The 24,093-nt window shown below is 36.8% G+C and overlaps 1 protein-coding gene across 11 annotated transcripts in view; it reads right to left on the minus strand.

Moving 5' to 3' along the window:
- LOC128190019 (tripartite motif-containing protein 2-like) overlaps nt 1–24,093 on the minus strand; it is a 28,867-nt gene that overhangs the window by 2,450 nt on the left and 2,324 nt on the right. The window contains exons 2-6 of one of the 11 annotated variants that reach the window (XM_052861875.1): nt 20,697–20,752; nt 19,020–19,137; nt 16,126–16,202; nt 7,973–8,075; nt 96–2,144 (exon numbers count right to left, since the gene is read on the minus strand). In XM_052861875.1, coding sequence (XP_052717835.1) covers nt 112–2,142 — 2,031 coding nt within the window. In that variant the 5' untranslated portion in view covers nt 2,143–2,144; nt 7,973–8,075; nt 16,126–16,202; nt 19,020–19,137; nt 20,697–20,752 and the 3' untranslated portion in view covers nt 96–111. Of the gene's footprint in view, nt 1–90; nt 2,145–2,325; nt 2,472–4,646; nt 5,370–7,637; nt 7,872–7,972; nt 8,076–12,548; nt 12,690–13,563; nt 13,584–16,125; nt 16,203–17,642; nt 17,966–19,019; nt 19,138–20,696; nt 21,491–24,093 lie in introns of those variants that run through there. The other 10 variants (XM_052861877.1, XM_052861876.1, XM_052861879.1 and 7 more) reach the window with 10 other exon arrangements.

Raw genomic sequence — 24,093 nt, forward strand, 5'->3', positions numbered from 1 at the left:
AATTTATTCTTATCATTGTTCAATTGCACAAAAATTCCAAAACTGACTTGAAAACAAGTTCATTAATCGGTTTCTTGATATTTAACTGACCTTACCTGGAAGAAGGGAAGCCTATCTGTATCGATATTTCTTCAAGCAGTCATTGCCCAGGTCTACTACATAAACATGGTTATCCGGGGTGTTCACCAGGCCGCTGGGACGCTTCAGCCTGTCACTGTTGCTGTCTATACAGAACATCACCTTCCCGCTCGAGTTCATCACTTGTACGAAGCTCTTCCCTTTCTCCGTTTTTGTGGCTAGGATGTGTCCGCCAGCATCCACAACTAGACCGCTATACTGTCCCTTCTTTTGATCTGGAATCATGCGTGAAAACTTGCCATCCCTGCTAAAAATCTGGATTCTGTTGTCAGCGACTAGTATTTCATCACACTTGCCAATAGCTATGGCACAAATGAGCTTAAACTGTCCATCTTTATCACCCTTGCCCCCAAAAGAAGTGAGGGGTTTCCCACGAGCATCAAACATCAACATCTTGTTGGCACCATTGTCAGCCACAATGATCTCCCCTTTGCTGTTGACAGCGATATCAGTAGGCTCCTGAAAATCGGAGCTGGTAAATTTGTTGACTAGCTCACCTTCTTTGGTTACTATGGAGACAGTCTTGGTCCTCCAGTTTACTATGGCTATGTTGCCATCTGGGGTCAAGGCCAGACCGGTCCCACCCTGATTCTCCAGACCCACGGGGCCAATATGTCTGAGGACATCACCAGCACTGCTGATGACTTTAATCCTGCTATTACCCGTATCAGAAACAAACAGAGTCCCTTCACTATCCAACACCACCCTAACCGGCTGAACAAAATTCTCCTCCCCCTTCCCACGAGATCCTAATTTCCATACTGGATTTATGTGATCGGAGACATCAACAATGTATGGACTTCCTTTAATGGGTCTGTTAAAAATACTGACAAAGACTTTAATCTTTCCTGCCCTTGGCGGGACATATTGCACTTCATACGACCCATCATCCGAGTCTCGAACTTTGGATTCCACTAGCTCGCCTTTCTCGGTGCGAACCTCTGTACATACAGGGTCAGAACCAGTGGTCCTGGGGTTGCCATGGTAATCAACAGTGTGAATGACCATAGAAGACTTGAGGTGGGAGATTGCTTCCCCTGCTTTAGCTGAACACAATGCAGGAAATGTGGTACTTGTGTTAATTCGGCCAAACTCATTCAGAGCTTTGCTGATTTCTTTAATCGAATTATTGTGCCTGAATTCGTACTTCATGAATGAGTTTTCTCTGGGTTCAGATAATGTGTTTGTTGCATCTAGTTTTTCATTGAGATCTCCAATTTTCTTTGTGATGTTTCGGACTTCCACTTGGAACTGGAGTCCATCACACTCGCTCTGAACCTGGTCTTTTTCACCCTGGATCAAATCAAGTTGTTCACGCAAAATCTTGCGCTTGTCCTCTCGTATTTTGCGCACCCACTGTAAGCAGTCATGCCTCCGCTTGTCCACCATGGCAATAATATCTTGGAATGATCTGTTGATGGATTCCACAGTCTTTTCAACAGAGTTTTCTAACAGCTGCATTTCAGCTGACACATTGTCATAAGCATGGTTGAGATTATTAATACAGAGGTGTGCTTTGTACAGTAGTATCTCGGACATCCTTTTGATTGCAATAGAGAACGGAATCACAGTGTGCTGACTAGCCCCCGCGCCGTTATGTTGACCTCCGCTACACTGTGTACAAAACACCGAGTCACACGTCTCACAGAATAGCAGCTCTTGGTTGGAATGTGTTGAACACTTCGGAATCACGTCCCTTCTCTGCTGCTGCATCAAGTCCAACAACTGGTTCACGATGTAACTAGGCGGAAAGGCAACCACACCGCCGCGAGGTACGCCAATGTGTTCCCGACAAATTGGACATCGGAAGTAGCCGGTGTCATGGACTTGAGCCTCTACAATTCTCTCCAGGCAGTTCTTACAGACAGTGTGGGAACATGGCAGGAGTTTGGGAGAGTGTTCCACTGCGTCGTAGATACACAGACAAGTGCCACAGGTCAGGAAACTGTCATTGAAATCCTCATAATTAATGGACACTGTCTCCACCAAAGTTTGTGACATCATATCTGTAACCATAACAAAATTAACATTAGAAAAAATAAGCTAAGCTGTGAAAATATTCATTTCTCTTATGAGTAACAGAGGAAATTATAATGACACTAAAAGTATCTTCAAGGTTTAATGTAGAAAGATTTGTTAATTGTATCAAATGTTCAACAAACAGAAACAAAATTAACCTGGTTTTACCAAAGTATTTATAATTAGGTACTCCATAATAAATTCTAATTCCGTTCAGATACACCAATTTAGAACATCATTTATATTGTCCTTACACCATCTGATAAAGTACATCCTCCCTACCACTGTGTAATCACACATAAACACACATTTGTTATTTGTTTACATGTAACGCCTCAGCGATCTGTTATTTGTTTACATGTAACGCCTCAGCGATCAGTCAAGTTCCCCATTTGTTAAAGATCGCGTCAGGATCACTGAACAGCATTACCGACAGTGACTGATCGGTGATACATTACCCTCCCCCCACAGATCAACAGTATCACTACCTGTGTCAGCATCACAGGTGACAAACAGAGCCCACCCCCCAGACACCTGCTCTCTTTACCTGTCTATTTACCTGTCAATGGAATGCGGGCATGCAGTCAACAACATTCAAGAGGGATAACTCATTGTAATTATAATGCCTTTGAGGCTGAACCGTAGCACTCACAAACCCACCACCAAGCAACTTTTCAACTCTTACAAATTATTTCCCAGAACTATTTCTAGTAAGGACTTCTCAAAAAAGGAAAGTAATTCCTATGCTCTGGAAAATCCCTCATTTGAGGAAGAGGATGCAAGGCATAAGAGCAGAGAGACCATAAAAGATGGAAATCCCAATTCAAGAGAATAAAACAGGTGTGTCAGATTTCTGATTACACAGGAAAATATAATTACTAAAATCTGTGGTGTTCTCAACGATATTAAGATGCAAAGTAATAGTTGCTGTATTTGCATTATGTAAGCAACAAGGCACCAGACACCCTGAGCTGTGAAAAGTTTTCTGAACACAACCAGTGGGTTATTGATCTGGTTTTCTTGCTTCCAGCCCCAAAGGGCCTATCAGTTTGGTGGTTATTGAAGAGAACAAGCTGTACCTCTCTGATCAGCTTGTGGGTGGTACAACATCACACAATTGCAATACACAATTTGTAACCCACCCAGCTGCCTGCATTATTGATGGGCTCTACTTTCACCCTAACCCTAAATGAAGTCCCAATACACAATTCTGCTGTAAATGGTCTGTCAATTATTAACAAGTATAAAAATTCCATTAATTGCCAATAATCAATATTTTTCTACAGTGGCAGAATTTACCCAGCTTTTACTCTTGCTGACCTCAAGAATCCACAAGATATTGACTTTCCACCTCCAGACTCCATGCAAACAGTTTATCACCATGCACATTTCGTATTTCACAATCACAAAAAAATCTAATAATCACACAAAGCCTACTGAATGATTTCCAATGGGCACCTGGCTTTAGACACTGAAAGTTAATTAACAGGAGGCTGTGAGTGTTGTCTTGGTGAGGGGGAGGGAGAGTCAGTGACCGGAACAGCAGGGAGTCAGTAGATCTATCATCTCCAGCCATCTGTTGACTAGCTTATTACAACTGGACTGATAGCAAAGGACTCTAATAATCTGCTGACTGATAATAATCAGCAACCATTCAATGGAATCTTGCATAAAAGTTAATCACTCTTACATCACTCTTCATTCACATGCACTTGACATCCATATAGGCACAGCTGGGAGACTCTCAGCAATGATAGAATCTGATACAGTTTCTCCATAAAGTTCTTAGCACAGCATCCCAAGTAGATTGAGGCATTGCTTAGTGAACAGAAAGTGCACCAAGGTTACCAAACTTAATCAAAATGATGATGCATCAGAAATATTCACTCTAAATTTAGATTAATAGAGTCTCTTCAATAAGACAGGTCTCATTCATTTCATGGTGAAAAATAATTTTTCCTGAAGATGGTATTATATGAAATTACTGAAAATTCTAAAAGAGATATGCAGCTTAATTAATCTCACACTTTGCCGAGTGTAATTTTGCTGACAACAATGAATTCTTCTCTATAGAAAATTATGGACAAAGGAATATTTTTTCAGCAAATCCAAAATACATTATACATTGTAATAACATGCCCATGATTGAGGAAGTTAAGTTTATATACATACAAACTGTGTGCTGAAAATCTGCTTTCATACAATGCATTACAAGTTGAAACACGAGCAGTGAGAAAATAATCCTAAAGAGCAATAGAGAGGCTGACTTTAGAGGATGTACCGCAGATCCTTTAATAAGGGTTACATACACATCCTGTAAGATGTCTGGTTAAAATGGAGTTAATTATGAAAAAAGGTTTACATTTAAAAACAGACAGCTCAGCTGTGCAAAATATAATAAGAAACAGATTGCTCAACCTCTTAAAATATTAAAAACCAAAATAACCCAAGTTTAAAAAAATAAATACGATAGAAGAAAAAGCACTCACAACTGTCGTTAACCCTCCATGCAAACGGAAAACACTATAATCCATGTCCGTCAGATCAGGAGTTCCTTTTCCTCGGCTCTCTCACTTCCTCTCTGTCCAGTCAGCGCTCGCACAATCAATACCCACACAACCCTAATCAGCCTGTATATAATGGGAGTTAGTGTGACCCCTAACGTATGTCAACAACGCACTCCAATGGGATCCCTGAATTTTATAATCCTGGTCCACACTTAATTCCAACACCCTATCACTTTATCAATCATGGTGGACAGGAACAGACCAGGGATTAAATCATCTTCCAATGTATACCTGTATACCCCTAATTATAATTCCTGTCAAGTTCTCCCTCCTATCAGTATGGCGTTAAATGGCTGTATAGTCTGGTCTTTGTAAACATCCCATCTTCTCTGTACACACGCTGACAATTAGCCATAGACAAAGAGGGCCAATATAAGCTTTGTATAACCCAGTAAATTTCACCTATAACGGAGTAAATCTTGTTTACTATTGCTATCACCTTCTCTGTAACTAACACCTACAGATAAGCCCTGCACTGACCAAGATAAGCAATGGCTTGCCCCTCAGATTGGAGGGGGAGGCTGGAGAGACGAGGTGTCACAGGTGATCAGACTTTCGATGCTGACCACTCTCCATACCTGGCTGCTAATCCAGGTTTTTGAACCTCGGATTCACACCTGTTTGTTGTCTGTTTATTAAATATGTGAGATATGAGTAGAGCTTATGAATCATTATACAACAGTGTTGACAGATGAGATGAACTCGTACAGGCACTTCAGGGGGGCAATGTAGCACATACACACACTTGTCTGAGGCAATACATGTATATACAGTTTGGAATATTGATATTTAATTTGATATTATGAAGCACAGATGTATTATAAAGGAGAGGCACCAATCACAAAAGAAAACAGATCAAATCAATAAACCAATCGACAAGTCCATTTTTTTTTTTAATTACCTATTCAAAGATTCACATCAAGCATGAAATTCAGAAGGCCCTTTATGAGCATTTCAGTGCAGATCGAAGCACATTCTATATTTCCTATGACAAATGTATAGATATATTTAATTCACACAAATAAATCTGGGTGAACATCACAATAAATATCCTTACTTACTGCGAGATTTTAACAACAAAATTGCACAACCACTTTCTTTCCAATAAACAGCGATCTGAAAGTAATCCATGACTGCGGGTGATCTTAACAATTCAAAAAAAAAAAAAAGAATCTGGAGAAGGTAACATAGCTTAATAATTACTCATAGGATGGAAGAACAATGCATTGCATCACTGGCACACAATGAAACCTAGGAAAGGGCAAGCCGGCAGACGTAAGAAATAAAACAAGATTATGTCAAACAATATCATTGTATAAACTCTTATGTAATCGGTGGATTCTGAGACTCCATCTACTCAGAATGTGTGAAGGAAGCAGTTTTTGGTTGAAAATATCAATTATATAAACACAGTTTACTGCCTAACCATAATAGCAGTAAAAGAAAACTTTGAATACCAAAGGCAAACACTGTTTTTTTGTCTGCACACGCAGTCAAGTTCAGCAGATTGTGAGACAAAAACTGGTGAAGTTCTACCACAAGTTCATGATAAACCAGACAGGACATTAACAACAGACCTAAGGGCCACATTGCTCACCTGCAAATGACCCAAGTAGCCTGCCAAAGTAACCCTTCTTTGACCCCAAAGTTTACATTTAGTATAATTAGAGGTTAAGAAATTTCTTCAAACTTTTTTGCATTCATTCTCCTGTCAGTTCATAGTCTCTATTTATTTTTTTTCAGTAAACTTTTTCATTTTATACTTATGCAAAATTTGACCACCCCTTCAAACACCCCCCCCCCCAAAAAAAAAATTTCCAAAAAACTTGTGACCTTCACTGTTTATGGTATAAATCAACTTGATAACATTTATATTTTGCAGATTTTGTTCTCTGACCCCAATGGTTACTGTATGTCAGACAAGACTTGAAAAATCTTTCAAAAAGCTTAAAAATCTTATACATGTCAGGATCGAAGCTTATGTAATGGATTCCATTAACTATTCGAGACAAGAATTTTTAAGACAACCTTCCTTATTTTCATTTGTTTCCAACAAGGAAAATCTTGACTCTGCATTAAAACAAATGATGCTTTTTGCTAAATTAGTTGAAATTGCACCATTGGTTTCAAATAAAAAATCAAAATGCCAAAAGAAAAAAACAACAAAAAACACAGATGGTTCACATCAATGACAACAGACATATAAAGCTCACTTGTACAATCGACCAGGTGAGCTTAAAACAGTGAGCTTTAAAACAAGACCACTGAAAACCAAAACTATTGATTCCACCCAGGTCTCTCTGGCAAACTCTGGAGAAAAAATCCTGCACATCCCCTAAAATCTTCTTATGTGCTCAGAAATCAGAAAGTGATCCCAGGAAACATCCCCAGGTTTTAATGCAGAGTAGAAGTCCGGGGCAACTTCCTACGTAACCCCATCAATCAGTGCATTGTACCACAAGAACCACAGACTGCTGGCCCTGGCTTATGGACCTCCTACCAAGACCACTCACTGCAAATCCCTCCAGAGTGTTTCAAGGAAAATTAGGAAATTGGGAAGAAATGGAAGAATGAAAAACACTAAGAATGTAGAAATGCCAAGGAGCTTACACAAATTGCATCACTGGATACACTAGAGTAGAATGTCAAAACTTAAACTAGATTGTTCTTTGTCTTCTAAATAATTCGCTATTAAAAGGTCTCATCAGAAATTGCAAAACTATTTGGGTTTTATGAGAAAAACTTTGGTAACAATGAATAGAGCATTAAAAATTTATTTTTGTAAACACATCTAATTTCTCTTTGAAGTTTTGACCACTTATAAATATTCAAAAACTACCAAAATTTCACTCATCACTGCCTTAAATGCAATGATGTAAACATATGTTGATTGTAGAATTTGAGCTGACTCACAATCACATAACTCGGACTTCACAGGATAAAAGTGGCAGATTTGGCATTGATCTGACATTTGATCTTCATAAAAGACCTCTGACTCTTGTGTTTCTCCAGTAAAAATCACTGTAAATGTGCCCCTGGGGCCCTGGTTTTACACTCAGGGGTATAAAATATCTTAACTTAGAAAAATATTATGCAAATTAATGTTTTGGTACTTTGATGAAATCTTCAAAGAGATTTGTCATTGACTTCTACTTGTTGATTATGTAAAATACCAAAATATTAAAATGCATGAAATTTTTCTAAGTTCAGATATTCTATGCCTGTCAAAATCCAAACTAAAGACTTACCTGTCGACAAACCCAGGTGAAATCCTAGAACAGGTGTACCAAAATGTCCACAGGATGTCTGACCTCATCTGGCTACCTCTCTGACATTCTCAAACTACTGCTTCTAAAAAATATAAAGAAATGGAAAGTTGTGAAATACAGATATTTGTAAAATGGAATTGCTCTTCTTAGTATTCTGGTATATTGCTTTGTTAAATAAAAAAAAAATCCCATTAAATCTTCATTCTTTCATGGTAAAAGTAGTGCATTAGTAGCGAAGCTTCATGATAAATGAGAGATAGAGATGTGTGCGTATAGGCGATACTTTGTGGTACATCTAATGATTTCTTTGTTTTGTATACATCTCTCTCTGTCTGAGTGGTTTGATAAAATCTTCATCAGGAATACATGAATGATAAATCAATAGGCAGTTCCTGGCAACTACTGCAGCAAAAGTTATAACAGCCAGGTCACAGGGACAGGAAAATGGATGCATTTAATGACAGCAACAGCAGGGAAGAGATGTTGGAATCCCAAGAAATTCTTGAAAAGACTTCTATATATGCTTGTAAAGCCATACAACAGAGAAACCTTTGAAGAAAAAAGCTAAACGAATTGTCCTCGTAATAAATTGACTGAACCAGGACGTGTCCAGGGGGAGAGGTGGAGTAGGAGAGTCTGGACAGTCAGATGTTTTGTCTGCAGATTTACATCTGCTCTTCTATAGACATGCCTTTCCCCTCTGAATTTAATCAATAAGGTTCGTATAAAGATAGACACAATTGCAGTAAGAGCACTGTTTAACTGAACATTAAATCAAAGCAGTCTCCGCCAAGACTTCCATGACTAATAGACGTTTGTTTCAACACTTCTTCAACTTTTTTTTGCATTTCACAAATTATCCAAGGTTTGTTTTATTGAACCAAAATTCAAAACAAATTTTTACAAGAATGAAACGACTCAATTTCTATAATAAATAACAAACATTTTCAACAATGGGATTATGACTTAAATTTGTAACCGTATGAACATCAGAGCAAACAGTTGTATATATCTTAAGATTTCTTACAACCCTAATTATAAGCTTATTTTTTTTCACCATTATGGCACTTCTTACAAATTGACCTTCTTGAACAGTGAAAAGCAATTAGAAAAAATAATTGAACTGCCGCATGCACTGTGCAAATTACCATGCACCATAAATTGTTCAGAAACATTGGGCAATGAGCTGACAAATTGATTTTGTAAAAGCCTTCAGATATTTGCTGAGGCAAATGGATGGAAATGATGAGGCTAATTTGTCATAATTTTACTCATAATCACTGCGAAACAATTTTTACCTTGATTAAATATCATAAATCAATACAAAGTGATTTATTGACAAGATTAATTAACAATATGACGTTATGCAACCTGACTCTTTTCATTTAACAGAAGCACACATTCCCCAAGATGGGCACCAACGGACTATTTGACTAGTGGCCATGGCAACAGTTGAGATGTTGAAGTGAGGAGCATAATAAATTGTTTTAATAAATCAGCGTAATAAATCAGTATCAGATTGAGTTATAAACACAAGCAATCTCACCAGAAAAGACTATTCCGGGGTTTGCGGCCTACTAGCATATTTTTTCAATTAAATGATAATGCATGTAAAACAGAGGCATTTATATAGTGACATACTTAGAGACTAGATATCTTTTATATCCTGATAACAACAAACAACATTATGTTGGCAACAACAGCCTTCAAATTACAATTACATGTAACGGATAGTGCGAGTGCAATCTACAATAAGTGGAATTCTAAATTGGACAAAATATTAAGCATGTTATAAGTTACCAGGAAGCAAATTTTAGCATTTTTTAAAAAGGTAATTCTTGATTTTATCCACTGGTTGTATAGTATCTCCAAACTCTCACTAATAATTTAAGGCCTAAATTATATATTCTCCATAAAATGTCTGCTTACAGGGAAATTAAATACATGTTCAATATGAAGGTCTGATCCTATCTACAATTAATTAATTTTTAATTATCTATTTTAAGACAAAAGCATTAATTAAGAATCATTTTACACCAACCTTTATTTAATTTTATGTGGGGTCTAGGAAAAGAAAATCAAATTCTCTCTAAAATTTCTGCATTTAGGGTGATTAGGTACTAGAGTCCTGTCCCTATTTAGGGTAATTATTTTAGCTCTTCCTGATAAAAAATACAATTAAGATTTATTTTACATCAACCTTTTTACTCCATGAGAGGTAAAGGAGAATAAAATATGGTAAACCCTATTTGTAGATCAGATGTCTGCAACATCCTATTTAGGATTAACAAAGACTAGCTGTTACTAATTGCCACAGAGTGGACACTGAGAGGTCTGCAAAGATTAGTCAATAAAGAAGAGATTCAAATATTTTTGTGGGGTTTCATTCTCTGTTATACATTGTATCAAAAAGCCAAAAACATTTCATGGCTTTCTAGCAGAAAGAGGAAAGGAAGCCATGGTCCAATATTTCAGAGCCATCAAGGGTCAAAGATCTAAGAGACCTAACTGAAGGTCAGCTAAACTTTGATGTAATTAACACCATGAACTTCACCTATACTTGCATGTTCAGAAACCCCTTTAAGATTTTCAAACTATGAAGGCAGTCAATCAATTAAAATAATTGATTTAGAGAGAAACAAACAAGTGAAGTAGCTGGTATTGGATTTCAATGATCAAACAGTATGTAAAACGGCAACAGGTGATAATGTTTACATACAGTTTTGTTTGTTCTCCAGCAATTGTACAAACAGGAAAACAATATCAATTGTGGCACCAACTGGAGACAAACAATAGCTTGCTGAATTGACTGACATAGCTGTATTCATTTGAACTAGAATACATGAGCTGCCTACGTTTGGCTTTAAAAAATTGAAACAAGTACTGGTAATTGAAATTTAATGAAAATCGTGCGCCATGTTCTAAAAGTATACAACCACTGTCATGGTTGAGAAATAAAGTTGTCGATTGCCCTAGCATAGCACCTTCTACATTTAACTTGTATCAATTTGAAATTGAACAAAAAAAAACATGAACACCAAATTATCTATATGTAATTAGATGTGGCTGCAGTAATTAAGATTCATAAAAAACCTGCACTTATCAACATATGTAATGTATTACCATCAGTCAACAGTCTAGATTCCAGCTTAGAAAACAATCGCCACCGGTAGACAGTTTAATTCCTCCCACAATAGTTTCTAGAAGACAACTGCCACCAATAAACAGACTCATTCCTCTAACACTGTAGATTCCTTATTTTACGCAAGTACCTAATTTTGCGATTTAACCATTTTGCATCAAATTGTGAGAATAAAAAATCGCAATGCCAAATTTTTATCATAATTCCAAATGGTTTACATCTGTCTGAAAAATAGAAGCGAGATTTTAAAATCCGCGAGATGTGCTTCTTGCAATTTTATGCGGATATTAGTTCCTCGCGTTGAATTAGGAATTTACAATACCTGGTTTCCTCTAATAGTCTCCATTCCTCTAATAACTAGTCTATATATACATGTATATACCCAGCAAAGAAAACCACTTCCTAAAAAGCTCACACTTACACAGTTTGTGATTTACATACTGCCTGCTTTGATCTAAAGATTAAATTTCTTCTTTCTAATTTTTTATAAAGTTTTATGATCCATTACATCTGTTCTGTACTGATACAGTAAGGGTGAAGGTCGGTCCATTGATGGGCAGAAAGCTATCAATCTGTGGGAGGAGGGACATGGCCCTTGCCCCTGATAATCCTTATCATATTCTCTTACATATTGGCCTCCCCCCACCTGCCTATCAGAGAACATACATCATACAAACCTGCAAAAAACTTCCGCACTTAACATCGCATAAACATCAGCTCTAACTCCCAGGAGCCAGAAACATCTGATCACTTTTTTATTAACGATTTGCCAAGATCCAGCATATTGAATTTTTTTTTTTTTTTAAAAACCTCAACAGAGGAATTTTCTTGGAACTCTGAATGTATACAAAGATCCAAAATAAACCTGCATTCTATTAGTGAACTTTACTTGATTACTTCATCAGCTACTACCTTTAGACTTTCTTCCAATATCTACCTTGTGCTTTATGTTTTTATACACCAAATTCAATGCTTATATTTCATTATGCAGTCTGTACAACCATTTACAACTGCTTTCACACAGTTAATCCTAATTTGCCTCTTCTTTTTTTTGTCATTCTGATAATAAAATAACAAATAATTATGCATTTTGGAGGCACAGATTCCATTAATATACAGCCTGAACAACACAATGTACTTATGCTACTTTCTCTTTACAACCGTTTCCACTATCAGTGATGTTATAAACAATTTACCTTTCCTCCCAATGCAAGTGAAATAATATCTATTGATGAATGCCTGAATCCTGGAACTGACACCCATAAAATGATGAGATTATCCAAAGATTACTGAGTAAATATTGACAATTTAGCCCTTCCTCCCCAAAGCATTGAATCACAACTGGTAAATATTTACCTGTGTTGTCTAAACTTAAATCTATCGTGATAAAAGAATTTCAAACCAAATATTTACCATTTTAGAGTACTGGCTAGTGACTCAATGAAAGTGAAACTTCGATGCCTGCTTGCATGAAATAAATCAACACATAAGTCAACTTCCAAGCACTGCGTAGAGTAAACTGAGCATCAATCCCACTTGTTTATAAATAGATATTGATATTTCTGGAATTTGTACCTTGAGTATCGAAACTAGAAAATTCTTCTGTATAAAAATGAAAGTTCAATCATAATGAAGGATATGTGACCTTCTGATTCAGAATTATTTTTAAAGCTGTAAACATTATCATTAGCCAATTTATTTCATCTATTCAATTATACTTCAAGAGACGGAATTCTAAAATTTCTAATTTTAATTGAAAATTAAGCCTCTACATTTTAAGATATGACAAGTCTATCGAGTTTCACCACTGTTATCAGTTCAATCTTGAACCCTCAGACTGGCCTATCAATTAACAAAGTCACCATAACCTTGAATGCCCTTGAGAAATCTTAAGAAATCATAAAATAAATCTGCAGTCATTCATTCTAAATCCTAAGATATCACTATCTAGCTCTTATAAAAAATCAGACTACCAGCCATTTTCATTTTAGAATGCTCCAATATATAACGTAAGATAAATGTACCAAATTTTAAATGAGTTTTAAGACTGCATTCGTATCAGTTATGATTTCAAAAATTTGAATGATAATATCTACATGTACATCTAAATACTTGAAAGTCTTCTTTTTTAAAGATCATTTTTCCAAATGATGTGTACAAAGTTCAAACAGATACATTAATAACACCTGAAGAACAATTCAGACAATGTACTTGAGTTATTTTACATATTCCCTGGCTGTCTCTTATCAGAGTGTTACAAGAAATAAGTACCTCTGATTAAAGATGAGAAATATATACCCGGTAAATGCATCTTACAATCCTTCTCACCTAAAGCAAACGGACAACATTGAATAACTCCTTACACTGCTAAATTGAAAAAAAATAAAAATCAGGAACTAACTTCAATTATAGAAAGGTGTAAATTTACCTGATTTGAGCTAACTGTTTCAGTAACCAGCAAATTCTAGGTGAGATGCTCTCTGATCACTACAATGTAATCTCCCCACACTTGGTGACCTTGCAATAGAACCACAGCACCAAGATTTCACACACCTCTTTCATGGCCACCTCTTTAATGTCAACCAGATTTGGCCTGCAGGTCAGAACTTATCTTTGTGGATTAATTACTGCTGATCTTGGATCACTTTATGTGTGATGTATGGGATCTGATAGAGGACAAACTCAGGAGTTGGGTCTTTAAAGTTTTGGCCCATGCATAAATTAATAGTGCTGCTGAATAAGGTCTCTCCATTTTATTACAAGATTAAACAGGTGGTCCATGAGGTTGGAATGAAATCTATTGAAGAGCAGTGGGTGTGAAATGGCCCGGGACAGATTCCCCTGGCCTCAGTCAGGTCCAGCTAATGGGTATCCCCGGTGCTTTATGAGCTGTTACTTGCTGTGGTCCGGTGCAATGATAGGTTAGAAAAAGGTAGGTACTAAAACTAACATCCCTGCCATTCACTGGAAGTGTAATTAAGAGCCTCACAATGGTCAGGGAGCATGGTGTGGCCGGCCATTAACCAGCGGTACATCAACTCTTCTCTTTCATCTCCTCCACTGATTCTCCGAGTTTTCTAATCTACTGCAGTCAATTTCCTCAGGTTTTACAATCTATGCCCTAGTAACTCTTAACCTTGCAATCTGAGCCAATACAATATGCTTGACCTTGCATGTGGTAAAGCCACCATACTTTTGACCATTCTTGTATTTGAGCTGACTCTAGAAGTGTGCTTACATATTTCTTTCTATTGTTCTTCTCTAAAACATCATGTACCTTTGACCCTGTTCTTTCAGTATATCTAGTAAATTAATCTGACTGTTGACAAATTAACATTATCTATACACAATGCTCTTATATCAACTGCTTCTCTACTTTAGATAACCCTGAGATAATCAAGGTCAAACAGATACAGAGAAGTTCCAGAAATCTGTCAGTGTCCAAGCGGTGCCAATTTCTGCTGGCAGCCGCCATCTGGTGGGCCTACATTTCAGTATACACCATCCCTGAGTAGAACAGGATATAATTAGATACTTTTGACTTCTAGAACCAGAAGTTTGTTGTCCTTTAAAACCTCAGGTCATTCAAGAATAGCTAGGTTATTGCATCATTCTATTTTTGTCTGATAAAGATTTAGTTACCTTATATCTAACCTTGTGTCTTAAAAAATATTCTGAATCCAAAATTGCAGAACCAAAGACATCAAGGTTACACAGATAAGAACCACCTTTTGACCCCCCTCCCCCCTAAAATTCCTAAAAACACCATGGACATTGATTAATTCTCTTAAGAGAGGGTCATCAACATTTTCAGCATTCTTGAGTTGAAACATTGCCCCCTCTGATCAGGGATTGCATACATCATTGACAATTCATTACCCTGTGTATTAGGGCCACTGCTCCTCTCATCACTGGCCTTATCTCTCCATCATTTCTTCTCCTGTATAGATTTGATTAATGTACTGTGTCTATCTGTAGGACTATAAATGATTTCTACCCACTGATCAAGTTTAATGAAGTGCTGATCATCAGCTGATTTAGACCTTTGATAAGTCTGTACAATAAAGACATGCTTGAAGGTCAAATAAGACAATTACCAGTCCATACTGCCTATGGTTCATGTATCTAATAACTGTTTAATTTGGCATTACAAAAAGCAGACCCTGAAGTTCCCAAGAAAGGCGCCTCTTTGAGCAAAAATAAAGTCTCGGCAATTCCACAAAATAGAATGCACTCATTGAGCCTGCCATGGCCTATGGGAGCTGACACTAAGAGCTGATAATATCCCTGCCCCTTTCTGCTGAGTCTGCTGACTCCTGGGAGTCATGTGCAGTGAGTGCTTATTGATTATATAACAAGTGCAAGACAAAAAGTTAGAGAGACTCCCAACTGAATGCAACTTGAAGTGACAGCTCCCTGAAGAAATTGGCCTGCAGCGACCTACTGACTCAGCTAACAGGCACTGAACGGTTCTCCAGAATTGAAGAGTTTCCAAGCAGTACATCATGTGCACATTCATAAATAACAACTGCTAAAGATTTCAAAAGTACAGGATGCTGATAAAAATATTATCTCCTATGAATTCTAGTCATATTTTACAGTAAACAGACTACAAAGAGGCTTCGCCCTGTTTGATATATATCTTCAAAAGTTTGATGTCTTACAAGATCACAGAGACACAGGAAAGGTTTTGCGTGGAGGTATTGGTGAGAGTCAAAGCAACTGATTCATGAACTAGAGAACACACACACACTGGGAATTACATTGGAACACGAAGATCCCTGACAGATAACCCAGATCTTGCTGCAGAGGTTAAGACTTGTAAAACAACCAAAACTGCACCTCTCTCCAAAGGTTTCATTTGTAACTTGAGGAACTTCACACCTTTTCTGTTTACCCCCATTCTCCTTATCTATGAGTTAGTAACAATAAAGACAAGACAACATATGTGGAAGCATACAACACAAATTCTTTCAGAGGACAGACTTACCTTCTCTGTAGAACCATCCATTTTCTCTGGAGGTCCTTAATCTTTGGGAAAATTATTGGTCAGTAAACTTTAAAAATCTGAAAGTCAAATGAGAGACCTTAGTAATCCTTCCAGGTACGTAACACTTAAATGTATTGTTGTTAGATTGTTGATAAACAAATTGATCATTTTAAATTTGTTGACTTTTTGCCCTGTAGGAGCTTTCAGGTGAAGAGCGGGGTCTGTTATCGCGTGGTTATGGGATTATTATTACAGGTAGCTATAATATCACAGGTAACTATTGTATCGCTCGACCTACTGTCCCACAGTCATACTTCACACCCCCTTCTGTCCACTCAAATTATCTCCACAAAGTTTTCACTACGGAGCAAATTGACCTCTACGTGCTAGGACAGGACTTTCGTTTTACTGCAATGCGTTACATTGAATGCCCCATGGACCATGACTACTCTCCATTACACAATGACTTTATAGCATTCTGATACATCCAATACTGCCATTATTCTTTAAACTATCATTCATATGGAACATCGGTCCTGGGTATTGTAAATACCATCATGAGCAAAACATAAATGTTTTACTTTGATTGTGTGACAATCCAAATATTTTTTCTCAATTTACAGAAATGGTTAAGTGATCAGGAAAGATGAGATAAAGGGGTAACGACCCATAGATTCTCAGAAGCCATTAAGGCAGAAACTTTACATATCAGACCACTTTCTACTTTCATTCTAGCCCAACTATGTGGGGTTTTTCCACCTCGTCTCAAGTTATTAGACCCACATAATTATTACACCTTGTAATCTACCAGTTCAAAGAGATGTCTACGGTGAAGTGTTGGGTGTACTTATACACGCAATTCTAACACTACACAAAATTTACCCGCAAACCCTTATCAAGCACTGTGGTATCGAGTAAGAAATCTGAGGATTTATGACAAATTTAAAAAGATATTTGATGTTCATGGTACCCTGCTGAATTACGATTTCTCACTCTTATAATTCCTCGGGTGTTTGATTTCCATCACAGATTTTACAGAGTTTAATCATGGCACCTCGGACAATTATACACCTCGAATCCACACGGTGCTTTAGACAAAGCATCTCCTGTGACAGCTATAGGAAGGTTACCTTCAAATCTTCCCAAGGTGACATTCCCTACAGTAAAGACTTGTTCTCTCACAGTCTGTTGGTACATCACTACAGTGCAGTTCAGCGCATGTTAACTTCATCAGAGAGTGGGTCATGGTGACCTATCAGAATACACACAGTCGTATCTTATGTCAAAGTGACACAAAGACTTCATCCCTCATTAAAACAATTGATAACTTCAGTCTATATCAAACCTAGACAAATGTGTTTATCTAGGGGTACTTTCTTTTCTACTTCCCTAAACTTAGATACAGGAGTCCAGCTAGTATAAAACAAGACCATCCTTCCTTGTACCACGGTATTTTAATCCCTCATCCATCCCCATTTACATGATAAAATAATCATATATGTTGGTAAATTACTTACAGTATATTCACAACAGAGTTTTCTTGGGGACTTCTACGGCAAAAGCTACTTTATCAGACATCAAATATGACATGTGTTGCTTCATCACCTTTTTCGGTCAAACACAACTCCATAAGACACAATATGTTATATGTCACTGAGCATGTCATGAAGTCAACGTCCTGCAAAAGGTGCGATTGAGATCAAGGCTCAGTTCGATACAACGACAACAAAAATAGAAAGAAACACAAGGAAATATGACTAAGTCCCGGAATCTTGACAATCGACAGAGACATGAGTGTGAGTAAGTTGAAGGACCTAGACGACACACTCACCATGTACCACTCTGTGTCTCCGGGGTCCCTGTATCTACAGCGAACAGGACGGAAGAAAAAACTTACAGAAAGTGTGGGTAAAATTGTTAACTGGTTGACAAGTCATCATCTGACCATTAGAAGAAAGAAAGAAAGAAAGAAAGAACTTAATTTAAACAACGATGATTCAACCTAATTATAATAAAAGTTATTTATTGTTTTCATATATACCCCATTGGATAGAAACAGTAACCGTTTTGCTTTATCCCTACATAGGCTAGTTTCTGACTAATTCCATTGAATTTTAAAACATAGAATGTCCAACAGATGGCCAATCGATACACAAAATGTTACTGGTAACCAGGGCAGGACCACAGGACCTCAAAGCTGGAGGATTACCTCAGATCAACCTCTGTTTACCTAAGATAATGTCCACTTCGCCTTCTATTGAAACATATTTTCTTGACACTAAAGCAGCCATAAATTAGATTTATTTATAGCATGTCACTGACCACCAGCAGAATGTTGTGTTGGTCACTTTGATTCATCTAGAAATAAAGCTATTGAACTCCGGAAACTGTAAATCCTTCAAAGGGATTATATGATTAATAAAAGCCTGTGAAGAATGCTTACGGAACAAGCTCCAAACAATTTAATCTTGGTTTGAGGCCCCAGACCATTAATTCCTTCACCCTGCGTACATTCTCTACCACTGAGCCACTTTCACACACATATTAAAACTAAGTACAACAAAGTGATTATTTACTATAGGGGTTACATTATAATTAACGCTGCCGTAAAGTACTTTCCTCCATTTAATTATCTGACAAAATGACAACATAAAACAAGAGCATCAAAACAAAAAACTGACCTGAATACACCTGTTATTGGGCCAACTACACACAACACACCACATAATTATATAAATATATCAACACTGTCAGTAATAACAAACATTTCACCCCTGACCTTGCATTTATAATGAAGAAAAAATTTCCTAAGACATCGGGAAGACCCCTTACTAAATATGTCACAAATATTTTTGACTGTGAGAGATGACAAGATTTGAATAGTAAGATTTTACCTTCAGCCACAGAGAGTCTCGTTGTGTAATCTGTTATCCGCACTAAGAAGATTCCTCCTTACCCCTCACGCCACCACCAACAAGCAATCATTGAACTGACACACGGTTTCTGTGCCATCTATAAATAGACCCAAGAAAACACCAGCATGACTAATTTAGCCAGAGCTGTAGTATTTTTTTTTATGGAGAAAGTGTGAATTTTTTTACCTTTCACCAATGTAAACTAAGTGGCTATAAAGCCAGATTACTGAAATGAGTATCACTAAGAATTTACTCTTTTCATGTTCAAACATATATATATACCATTGTACAGCCCCGCTCTGTATACACAGTACAAACACAGTAGGTAAATGCCCTTTTTGTGCATGCTTGAACACATATAGCATGTCTTTGATCTATCATTGAAACTTGTACACACAGAAACATGTTAGTCGAGTATTCTTTGAAATGTATCATCAACATAAAGGCCCTGACGTCTGTCAGCTGCATGGTGTAAACAACCTGAGTGAACTGGGACAAAAGGACTAGATCCTCCCCCACATTTAGTCCAGTACATACACTTAATAATAAAATATACAGATACCAGTACTTAAAAGGAGGGCTACTTGTGCAAGAAATCAACCCCCCACCCCGAAAAAAACCCCCCAAAACCCTGAGAATCATAGAGCAGCAAAAATTTACCAATTACCTGTCCAAATGAACACAATCTTCAAATACATTGAAGAGCTGATTCAGAGCTTGCTACAAGTGTATATATGGTACATGTATATGATCAACTTGGTAAAATTATACCAATACTTAGTCCTCGGAGCTCAGCCACCGCTAAATACTGGTACTCATATGTAAATATTCATTAGTGATCGAGCTGAGTATACTCATATGTACATAAATAAACAGGCAGATATTCTGAAATATTCTGAGTATACTAGCTCATATGTACATAAATAAACAGGCAGATATTCTGAGTATACTCATATGTACATATATTCATGAGTGAGTCTGCAACATCAGGCAATAGTACAAAGCAATGAGCTAATACTCAGAATGTCTGTCTTGTCTGACAGAGTTAGAGCAGCGCTATAGATACCTAAGTAGACAGAGTCTAGACAGACGCAATGTCCCAAGAAATTTCATGCAGGTTGCATTGAGCTTTTTGACACATGAGAAGTCTGAGCTGACATAAAATTCTTTACTGAGAAAACATGAATTATCATTCTCAAAGAGAGACCTGTTACCATCGCCTATAGAAAATTAAATACCCGTTTACCCAAATTATGGGGAAATAAATTAAAGTGAGTGACAGAGAAATGGAGGCAAATCTTATAACGTCAGTCTTGATAATCTGAAGTCTTATTACGCTGATTCACTGTCACAGAAATACAGGGCCATTACACGGTGCACACAACAATACCCAGATATACACAAATCAAGCACTGACAAAAGAAATTTTACAACATAGCCATAGTCCTACTGCAAGTGCTTGAGGCTCAGGGAATTTCAATAATCTTAAGAGATTCCAAAAAACACAAGTTTGTCACACTGAAATTAACTGTTATCAGCATTGAGTGATCAATACAGCAAAAAGAATGGAAACCTGCTAAATGCTGTACTTTACGGAGTGACAAATCTCTTTATATTGGGGGCAAAAAGTAAATGTATAAACAAATGCGTACATACCAACAGGCAAGTTATGTAATTCTCTCTATAGCCTCCACAAGCACAGAAATCCTGACCTTAAACAACAATAATGCAATCAAATATCAATAATTAGGTCAAAGAATGAACTGCATGATTAGTATTCAATAATTATCAGTCCATTTATGAAAACTGCCCTGCACTCTTCGCATGCGGAGTTACCAAAGTTCTGATTCATAACTCCCAGATAACTGTGCAGCAGTATCGATTAGTGGGCGAGCGAATCAAGCTGGCATCGATGAAAAAATGCATCTGACCTGCTCTCTTCTCTTTTACACAAAAATCAATCAGGCTTTGAATACGGCATGCAAAACAAGAGATCACTTCAAAATGATCTGCATTAGAGTTTTCTGAGAGAAAATCTATACAAAATGTGCAAAAAAATACGCTACCTTTGATGATAACTTCATTGAACCAACTGTAGTCAAGGAACAGCTGATCACGGTCAACTTGTTCACAATAAAAACTTTGTAGCAAAATATATAAAGCACAACATGTATGTTGAAATGTGTTTAAAATGGCATGAGTTATAATCTAACTTATTGTCAACAATCTTCACAGTAGTTAAACAGCTTAACCCACTGGAGAGAAATGGCCTGACCTTAGGTTTAACGAATTGGGACAACACATGGCTCTCTCAATGTCCATGCATGTCCGTGGTTCCAGTTGACTTCACCTGAGTGGTCAGTAGGGCTTTTAGTGCAAATAGTATATGTCATATCATAGATGCAAATTACGAATCAATATGTAACTAATACATGTATCTGGAAGCCCTCTGGGAAATATATCAAAATGTCTGACATAGTGGACACTATATATTGATTCCAAGTTCATAAGTTTGCATCTTTTCATATTGGTATATGCGTACTCCAGTGTCATACCGGTAAAAGTAATTTGAAGTCAATCAGGCATCCCTGTGCCTTATACATAGTGGCTCAGGTACTAATTGATATAATGGGATAACATATGGAGCATGTTTGTCATTACCTGTATGAATTGCATTATTCTGATATATGACAGTAGTGGATGCACAGAACATGTATAACACCTATATATATAAATCTGTACAAACACATCAAACAAATCTCCCTGCGTTCTCTTACCGTTGTCCTGGGGCTCTGTCACAAAACCTTAAATCAGATATATAATATATATAATGGACGTATGAATACAAAAATAGATATTTAATAGGTATCCAGTACTCCTCCACTCTAATTTAATGGTATTTACAGCAAAACTCGTTTATAGCGAATTTCAGGGGACCACAGAAAAAACTTCGTTATAGCCGTAATTCGTTATACGTTTATAGCGAATTCGCAATTTTTTATAGCGAATTCGCTATAAAACAGCACTTATTAAGCTGACAATTCTTCAAACTATTGTACGTTAATAGAGACCATCGTCAGTAAAAAGGAATAGTCAATACAATATTTTACTTTATTCATGTGATTGTTCAATTCAACGATATTGTTCGTAATATCTAATCGGTTTTTAAAAAAATGTTTTAACTAGCAAAAATAAAGAAATAAAACTTATCATTATTCGTCATTTAACTACCACAAACTTCTGATATATGACAGTAGTGGATGCACAGAACATGTATAACACCTATATATATAAATCTGTACAAACACATCAAACAAATCTCCCTGCGTTCTCTTACCGTTGTCCTGGGGCTCTGTCACAAAACCTTAAATCAGATATATAATATATATAATGGACGTATGAATACAAAAATAGATATTTAATAGGTATCCAGTACTCCTCCACTCTAATTTAATGGTATTTACATGTATATGACTTGTTTACTCTGTTTAAATCAAGTCAAATCAAAGTCAAAGTAAATTGCAGAATGTGGCTAAAAGAACTTTTAAAATGTGCATGCGTCCAAAATTTACTAGTCAGACACTCTCTTATCCCCCTGCCTCACCCCTTCCCTTAAAAAAAAACAAACAACAATAGAATCAATAGTCTTGTATGATTTTAGATGATTTTGGCTTTGGTGGCCCTCAAAGTACATTATTCCTTTCGGTGAACACTTAAAACAATCAAAACCACAATTGACCACCTATCCCCTCTGTCATCAGATGAGGAAATACAACAATGGAAAATACAGAGGAAAAATCACAAGGAAATAAGTATCTCAAAAACTTGTGCCCAGTTACAAAATATAAACTATCAATGAAATGAGTTCAAGTCTGACCAAAGTGTACTGCCTAGTACATGCAACATGATGCCTTAATTATCATTGTATTCAATGGCAGCTAAATCTAAATCTAATGTCAAATCAAATGATTATTTATCAATATTTGTATTATTATAACTGCATGTATTTGAAAATATTGCAGGTACAATTAAGCTCAAGTTTAAATTATTTAATTGTACCACACAAAAATCAGTAACAATAAAATACAGAGAGGCTTTAGTGTTCCCTGTCTGCTTGTTAATAATATCTCTACCACCCCCACCCTTGTACAGTATAACCATCAGAACTACACCCCCTCCCCCTCCCCACCCCCACTCCCACCCTTGCACACTAACCATCAGAACTAGCAGCTGTGTGTGGGTGATAAACCTACCCATTGTCAAATGCAGAGGAGTTTGATTTGTACAATCACATTCTACAGAGAGGAGATCCACCAGTGTTCTAACATGATTGCTGGTGTACTTGGGGAAGCTGATGAAGGGCACCTACATTAATAGGCAATGATTTGTAAATAGGTCTAATTGACTCCATGATAGATCTTGGTACAAAGGAAGGTAACAACTTTCAATGAATTATGAGCATTTTCCAGCATGAAGCCAAAAGATCAAGTTTATACATTCATGTGGTAGTGTAGTGCATGTATACTTTTACAGAGCTGTCAGAAATAAGCACAGCTGCCTTGATGTATCCATTACAGAGTACATATAGCTATATGTAACCATCAACAAATGGTTATAAAATGTGTGCCAGTCTGAGTTCATTTTTGTTAAATACCCCCCCCCCCCCTTTCTTTTTTAAAGAATGAAGATCAAACTTTAATTATAATAAAACTTTAATAAAAATCAGGTAACACTGAGTAAATCCATTATAACAAAGAAATTTTAATAGGGATCTAGTCTCTTAAACTGAACATTGTAGACTCATGCAATTTCATCGACATTGATCCTGCCAATCCTATTACTGGTGAGGAAGACATAATTACTGGGACACACCCAATCTTCAATCTCCCTAACGTAGTCAAATACACGCCAATAGGCATCAGTTAGAAAACTGAATATGAAATAATAAATGACAGCTAGTATATCCTATTTTATTTGGATTACTAAAGTAATATATTTCATACTTTATGATACATGTATATACCATCAATTATATTTGAAATAAAATATCAGA

This window comes from Crassostrea angulata, chromosome 6 (genome assembly GCF_025612915.1).
Source record: "Crassostrea angulata isolate pt1a10 chromosome 6, ASM2561291v2, whole genome shotgun sequence".
NCBI lineage: Eukaryota > Metazoa > Mollusca > Bivalvia > Ostreida > Ostreidae > Magallana > Magallana angulata.